The sequence below is a fragment of the Notolepis coatsorum genome (assembly GCF_963971535.1).
Source record: "Notolepis coatsorum genome assembly, chromosome: 11".
Lineage (NCBI taxonomy): Eukaryota > Metazoa > Chordata > Actinopteri > Aulopiformes > Paralepididae > Notolepis > Notolepis coatsorum.
In genome coordinates this window covers 3,020,428-3,028,985 of record NC_140175.1, presented here as the reverse complement: position 1 = coordinate 3,028,985, position 8,558 = coordinate 3,020,428, and the positions used below count along the sequence as shown (strand labels likewise).

The 8,558-nt window shown below is 45.4% G+C and overlaps 1 protein-coding gene across 1 annotated transcript in view; it reads right to left on the bottom strand.

Moving 5' to 3' along the window:
• Window positions 1-1,659: 1,659 nt before the first annotated feature.
• LOC311236473 (calcium/calmodulin-dependent protein kinase type II subunit gamma) overlaps window positions 1,660-8,558 on the bottom strand; it is a gene marked incomplete at both ends in the record, with an annotated part of 36,038 nt that continues 29,139 nt past the window's right edge. Inside the window, 4 exons of the mRNA XM_084324151.1 lie at window positions 1,660-1,665; window positions 3,080-3,163; window positions 3,662-3,784; window positions 5,359-5,453. Coding sequence (XP_084180277.1) covers window positions 1,660-1,665; window positions 3,080-3,163; window positions 3,662-3,784; window positions 5,359-5,453 — 308 coding nt within the window. The remainder of the gene's footprint in view (window positions 1,666-3,079; window positions 3,164-3,661; window positions 3,785-5,358; window positions 5,454-8,558) is intronic.

Here is an 8,558-nt window from a genome sequence, read left to right as displayed (position 1 = left end):
CTACCACATGTCTCCTCTGTCGGTCTGGGGAGGGTGTAGACTACCACATGTCTCCTCTGTTGGTCTGGGGAGGGTGTAGACTACCACATGTCTCCTCTGTTGGTCTGGGGAGGGTGTAGACTACCACCTGTCTCCTCTGTCGGTCTGAGGAGGGTGTAGACTACCACATGTCTCCTCTGTTGGTCTGTGGAGGGTGTAGACTACCACATGTCTCCTCTGTTGGTCTGGGGAGGGTGTAGACTACCACATGTCTCCTCTGTTGGTCTGGGGAGGGTGTGACTACCACATGTCTCCTCTGTTGGTCTGGGGAGGGTGTAGACTACCACATGCCTCCTCTGTTGGTCTGGGGAGGGTGTAGACTACCACATGTCTCCTCTGTTGGTCCAGGGAGGGTGTAGACTACCACATGTCTCCTCTGTCGGTCCGGGGAGGGTGTAGACTACCACCTGTCTCCTCTGTTGGTCTGGGGAGGGTGTAGACTACCACATGTCTCCTCTGTCGGTCTGGGGAGGGTGTAGACTACCACATGTCTCCTCTGTTGGTCCGGGGAGGGTCTAGACCACCACATGTCTCCTCTGTCGGTCTGGGGAGGGTGTAGACTACCACATGTCTCCTCTGTTGGTCTGGGGAGGGTTGTAGACTACCACATGTCTCCTCTGTTGGTCTGGGGAGGGTTTAGACTACCACATGTCTCCTCTGTCGGTCTGGGGAGGGTGTAGACTACCACATGTCTCCTCTGTTGGTCTGGGGAGGGTGTAGACTACCACATGTCTCCTCTGTTGGTCTGGGGAGGGTGTAGACTACCACCTGTCTCCTCTGTCGGTCTGAGGAGGGTGTAGACTACCACATGTCTCCTCTGTTGGTCTGTGGAGGGTGTAGACTACCACATGTCTCCTCTGTTGGTCTGGGGAGGGTGTAGACTACCACATGTCTCCTCTGTTGGTCTGGGGAGGGTGTAGACTACCACATGTCTCCTCTGTTGGTCTGGGGAGGGTGTAGACTACCACATGCCTCCTCTGTTGGTCTGGGGAGGGTGTAGACTACCACATGTCTCCTCTGTTGGTCCAGGGAGGGTGTAGACTACCACATGTCTCCTCTGTCGGTCCGGGGAGGGTGTAGACTACCACCTGTCTCCCTCTGTTGGTCTGGGGAGGGTGTAGACTACCACATGTCTCCTCTGTTGGTCTGGGGAGGGTGTAGACTACCACATGTCTCCTCTGTCAGTCTGGGAGGGTGTAGACTACCACATGTCTCTTCTGTTGGTCTGGGGAGGGTGTAGACTACCACATGTCTCCTCTGTTGGTCCGGGGAGGGTGTAGACTACCACATGTCTCCTCTGTTGGTCTGGGGAGGGTGTAGACTACCACATGTCTCCTCTGTTGGTCTGGGGAGGGTGTAGACTACCACCTGGCTCTATATTGTGATATACTTACATACCACCTGGCCCTATATGGATATTGTGTTATTTTACATTGCTGTGTGAATTCCCAGTACTGTTCTGCCCCCACAGTGAAGCCCAGACAGAAAGAGAGTGGTGATAAAGTGCAGCGACGGCAGGGAGGCACGGCACATCGGGAACCTGTCAACACGATGACTCCCCGCCCGGCCTGGTTCAATATTATAGCTCCATTAGTGTGAACCATCATCCTGCGCCGACCTCTACAACTAACAGACGAGAAGGGGGGCGGAGGAGGGGGGCAATTCAACTGAACCACATTAGTAGGCGTGGGAGGAATCATTTACTGTCTCCCCTCGAGGACAAACCCTAATGTCTACTGTCTCAGGTATCTTCTCTCTCTCTCCCCGCCGTCTCTCTCAGGGTTTCCACGAGGAACGCAAAAAAAAAGAATGCAAAAAAAGAACACAAAAAAACGAATGCAAAAAAAAGAACACAAAAAAACCAACGCAAAAAAACGAACAAACTAAAACAAAAACGCAAAAAACAAACACAAAAAAACGAACGAAAAAAAAGAACGAAAAAAAAGAACAAACTAAAACGAAAACGCAAAAAAACGAACACAAAAAAAAACGAACTAAAACGAAAACGCAAAAAAATTTACGAAAAAAAAGAACGCAAAAAAAGAACGAAAAAAAATGTACAAGCTAAAACGAAACAAACGCAAAAATAATAATGCAAAAAAAAGAACACAAAAAAATTTACGAAAAAAAAGAACGCAAAAAAAAAGAACAAACTAAAACGAAAACGCAAAAAAACGAACACAAAAAAAGAACGAACTAAAACGAAAACGCAAAAAAATTTACGAAAAAAAAGAACGCAAAAAAGAACGCCAAAAAATTTACGAGCTAAAACGAAAACAAACGCAAAAGAAATTATTCAAAAAAAGAATGCAAAAAAATGAACTAACTAAAACGAAAACGCTAAAAAACGAACGCAAAAAAATGAACTAACTAAACGAAAACGCTAAAAAACGAACGCAAAAAAAAACGAAAACGCAAAAAAACTAACCTCGAGACAAACCCTAATGTCTACTGTCTCCCCTCGAGGACAAAACCTAACGTCTACTGTCTCCCCTCGAGGACAAACCCTAACGTCTACTGTCTCCCCTCGAGGACAAACCCTAACGTCTACTGTCTCCCCTCGAGGACAAACCCTAACGTCTACTGTCTCCCCTCGAGGACAAACCCTAATGTCTACTGTCTCCCCTCGAGGACAAACCCTAATGTCTACTGTCTCCCCTCGAGGACAAACCCTAATGTTTACTGTCTCCCCTCGAGGACAAACCCTAACGTCTACCTCGAGGACAAACCCTAACGTCTACTGTCTCCCCTCGAGGACAAACCCTAACGTCTACCGTCTCCCCTCGAGGACAAACCCTAACGTCTACCTCGAGGACAAAACCTAACGTCTACCTCGAGGACAAACCCTAACGTCTACCTCGAGGACAAACCCTAACGTCTACCTCGAGGACAAACCCTAACGTCTACCTCGAGGACAAACCCTAACGTCTACCTCGAGGACAAAACCTAACGTCTACCTCGAGGACAAACCCTAACGTCTACCTCGAGGACAAACCCTAACGTCTACCTCGAGGACAAAACCTTAATGTCTCCGTCTCACCTTGAGTTTCCTCCTGGCGTTGAACTTCTTCAGACACTCCACCGTCTCCTGTCGGTGCATCATGGACGCCACTGTGGACCGTTGCTGTGAGACATCAGAAGCACACAGAGAGTTACAGGTGTGTGTGTGTGTGTGTGTGACGTGTGTGTGTGTGACGGTGTGTGTGTGTGTGTGTGTGTGTGTGTGTGTGTGTGTATGTGTGCGTGTGCGTGTGTTAGTGTACTAGGGCTGTCCCCGACTAAGGATTTGTATAGTCGACTTGTAGTCGCCAAAATTAGCCGATAGTCGACTATTAGTCGACTATGAAAAAAAATATATATATATATTTTGTATCGTTCCATTTGGGCTGTGGGGGGTGCATAATGTGTGAAGGAGTCGACGGAAGGCTTCTTGTCCTCTGCGAAAGCATGCAATTGGTCCACTGATGGATACATCTTGATATTTGTCTAGTCTAGTGTGTTCATTAGACGGGTGAAATCCTCTTTCAGTGCCTCTGTGCCTGTTTCGTAGGCAGACTACGGCTCCTTTCGATCGATTAGTCGACTATTCGACTAACAGGGGTCGGCCCTAGTGTGTACTCACGCAGATCCATGGATGCTTCAGAGCCTCCTGGGCGGTGATCCTCTTGCCCGGGTTGATGGTCAACATCTGGTTGATCAGGTTCTTTGCCTCAGGAGTCACTGTGTCCCATTCTGGAGAGGGGAACTACACACACACACACACACACACACACGCACACACACACACACGCACGCACACACGCACGCACACACACAGAAAGTTAGAGAGAGAGAGAGAGAGAGAGAGAGAGAGAGAGAGAGAGAGAGAGCTCTAAATCGACAGTACACCATAGCAGATTATTTGAGCATGGTGACTGATCAACAACTAAAAAGAACCTTGACAAAATACAGACTGAGTGAGCACAGCCTTGCTATTGAAAAGGGGAGGCACAGGAAAGGAGGACTCAACAAGCTGTGAGCCAATTGCAGCCTATGTTGCTGCCTGCCATAGACTGAGGGACAGTGAGTGACACATGTTTATGCTGTAATATTTGATGTTTTATGTTTTGATGATATTTTATGATGATAATCTTTATGTACTTTATGTTTATGTTAATATTAATCATTTGCTTTGGCAACATGTACAAGTTACGTCATGCCAATAAGGCCATTTGAATTGAATTGAGAGGGGAGAGAGAGAGAGAGAGAGAGAGAGAGAGAGAGAGAGAGAGAGAGAGAGAGAGAGAGAGAGAGAGAGAGAGAGAGAGAGAGAGAGAGCATAGGCGGTGGGTAATGAAGGCTAGGCTAGGCTAGGCCTACCCAAATCAAATGTTATGCTGGGAATTTTTAAATGTATATATAATATATGTGCGCCGGCTACTATATTGTGTGTCTTGCGCTGCAGCCCGCTGGCCGGCCGAGGTGTCAACGACGAAGGTGGCGGCGTCTCCAGGTACAGGCAGTAACCAATCACGCGTAGGCTCAGGTTAGTAAATAATGTGGCCAATCACATCATTCACATGATCATCCTGATCCCGCAGGCCGAGTAAAGCAAACATCTGCGTTCCGAAGTTCTGCCCGCCAATCGCTTTGTAGCGAAACACCGGCGCGCTATTTTGAGTCAAATTTCAAAAAGCAAATGGATATACGGTATTTTTCCAAGGCATACAAACAAAGTGATTTAGAAGCTGCACGGGCTGCCCCTGGGCATAACTACGGATCAGCGAGGCTATATGTTGCGTTATCGTGGCAAACAAGGGCTTGCTCTAAGAGGACATGATTTTCATCAAATCGTGGACACTTTTAGAGCTACTGTATGTACATTGTTTTCAAAGCATGATGGGATCCAAATGACAAAAAACGTTCCCTTCATTGCCGTCAGCGCCGCAACTTGTGATTCAAGTCGTGAACGGTCTTTCTCAGCAATGAGGCACAACATCACATCCAAAACTGGCTCAGAACAACAACGCGCCAGGAGAGACAGACAAAGTTAAAGCAGAAAAGATCATTGATGCCAAGACGATTTTGCTGCATTAAGGTAAGACAATGGTTAATCTATTATTGGATGCCTTCATTTGAACACTTAATTTGCACTGTATATTAAATGAGTGGGGCTCTCGCCTCGCATAGCCTAGTGGTGGGTGTGTGTATTGACAAAAAAAAGAGAGAGAGAGAGAGAGAGAGAGAGAGAGAGAGAGAGAGAGAGGAGAGAGGAGAGAGAGAGAGAGAGAGAGAGAGAGAGAGAGAGAGAGAGAGAGAGAGAGAGAGAGAGAGACTCACATCGTAGGCTCCTGCTTTGATCTGCTGGTAGAGCTTGTGTTGGTCCTCGTCCCAGAAAGGAGGGTATCCCACCAGGAGGATGTACAGGATCACACCTACACACACACACACACACACACACACACACACACACACACACACACACACACACGCACACGCACACGCACACGCACACACACACACACACACACTGAGTGTCAGTAGTAATAACGATAGGTTTTCATTATCACTATAGTAACCTAAATATTAATAATTAATAATAATTTGATATTTAAGAGAGTGATCAAGGAAAGAGAGAGAGAGAGCAAGAGAGAGAGAGAGAGAGAGAGAGAGAGAGAGACTCTGCATGCAGAATTGTGCAAATCCATTCTCCGCACCCAACGGAAAACACCAAATAATGCAGAGCAGAGCAGAACTAGGAAGATATACCCACTAATCATCAAAATCCAAAAAAGAGCATTTCAATTCTTTCATTTCAAGAGAAGAGAGAGAGAGAGAGAGAGAGAGAGAGCGAGCGAGAGCGAGAGAGAGAGAGAGAGAGAGAGAAGGAGAGAGAGAGAGAGAGAGAGAGAGCAGAGAGAGAGGGGAGAGAGAGAGAGCGAGACGTCTTCCCTCAAAGCCGTGGGGTTAGACAGGGGTGCAGTTTGAGTCCAGCCCTCTTCAACATATACATAAATGAACTGGCAAAAACATTGGAACAAGCTGCAGCACCTGGCCTCCCCCTAGCAAACACAGAAGTCAAATGCCTACTGTTTGCAGATGACCTGGTGCTGCTGTCCCCAACAAAAGAAGGGCTACAGCAGCACCTCGATCTTCTGCACAAATTCTCCCAGACCTGGGCACTGACAGTAAAACTAAACAAAACTAAAATTATGATATTCCAAAAAAGGCCCATCAAGTTAGACATTCCAATCAAAATCTGGCTCAAAATATTAGACTCCATCATAGAACCGATTGCCCTATATGGTTGTGAAGTCTGGGGCCCACTTGCAAACCAAGACTTCACCAAATGGGACAAACACCCAATTGAGACTCTGCATGCAGAATTTTGCAAATCCATTCTCTGCACCCAACGGAAAACACCAAATAATGCATGCAGAGCAGAACTAGGAAGATACCCACTAATCATCAAAATTCAAAAAAGAGCATTTAAATTCCACAATCACTGCTGCTTAACGAACAATGAACACTACACAACAACAACCATCAAACGCACATAGCACACACATCCACACGCACACACTCACTTTAAACAAACACACTGTAGCACCCACTCCCCACACTTTATAGCACACACTCACTTTAAACAAACACACTGTAGCACCCACTCCCCACACTTTATATTTATTGATGAAGGATTGCACTACAACTCGTACACCTTACTGTACATTGTACCTAAATTGTACCTCATCCCATTTCTGCATTTCTGCTTTGCACTATATAATATTGTACATTAGTACACTGCATAGTATTGTATATTATATGGTAACTCAGTTACGTCTATTCTGCATCGAACATTGTACATATGTCTATACTGAACACTGTGACCTCTTTTTCTACTTCTAATTTACATGCTAAACTATGTTATTTGATACTATCTGTCTAGCACAGTCTCTGGAGCGTAACAGTAAGAAGCATTTTGTATGAAAGTATTCTGTACTTCTGTATGACAACTATTAAAGAAACTTGAAACTTGAACTAAAAGAAAGTGACCCAGACACACTCCACAACACAGCCCTCATCCACAGAGAGACCCTCGATAGATGCCCACTCAGCCAGATGGTTCTGGGACTTTGCTCACAAACACAAGCAGAGCCACCAGACAGAAACCACACTGGACTAAATCAAATTATAAGAAAACAAAAAGAAAACGATCTGACACATTGGAAAGAAACAACCCAAAACCAGAGCAAATTGAAATGCTATTTGGCCCTAAACAGAGAGTACACAGTGGCAGAATACCTGAGCACTGTGACTGACCCAAAACTAAGAAGATCCTTGACTAGGTACAGACTCAGCTAGCACAGCCTAGCCATCAAGAAATGCCGCCATAGTCAGACCTGGCTCCCAAGAGAAGACAGACTATGCACCCACTGCACACAAGAAGAGGTGGAAACCGAGCTCCACTTCTTAACAACCTGCCCACTATACCAAGACATCAGAGACATATACTTCAACCTGCCCACTATACCAAGACATCAGAGACATATACTTCAACCTGCCCACTATACCAAGACATCAGAGACATATACTTCAACCTGCCCACTATACCAAGACATCAGAGACATATACTTCAACCTGCCCACTATACCAAGACATCAGAGACATATACTTCAAGCTGCCCACTATACCAAGACATCAGAGACATATACTTCAACCTGCCCACTATACCAAGACATCAGAGACATATACTTCAAGCTGCCCACTATACCAAGACATCAGAGACATATACTTCAACCTGCCCACTATACCAAGACATCAGAGACATATACTTCAACCTGCCCACTATACCAAGACATCAGAGACATATACTTCAACCTGCAACAACCATCAAATGCACACAGCACACACACCCACACGCACGCACTCACTTAAACAAACAACACACTGCAGCACCCACTCTCCACACTTTAGATCACACAAACACACTTTATATTTATTGATAAAGGATTTGCACTACAACTCGTACACCTACTGTAAATTGTACCTAAATTGCACCTCATCCCATTTCTGCCTTGCACTATATAGTATTGTATATTAGTACACTGCATAGTATTGTATATTATATGGTAACTCAGTTACGTCTATTCTGCATCGAACATTGTACATATGTCTATACTGAACACTGTGACCTCATTTTTTTTACTTCTAATTTACATACTATACTATGTTATTTATTCATACTTATCTTGTCTTGCACAGTCTCTGGAGCGTAACAGTAAGAAGCATTTTGTATAAAAGTATTCTGTACTTCTGTATGACAACTATTAAAGAAACTTGAACTTGAACTTGAACCTGCCCACTATACCAAGACATCAGAGACATATACTTCAACCTGCCCACTATACCAAGACATCAGAGACATATACTTCAACCTGCCCACTATACCAAGACATCAGAGACATATACTTCAACCTGCCCACTATACCAAGACATCAGAGACATATACTTCAACCTGCCCACTATACCAAGACATCAGA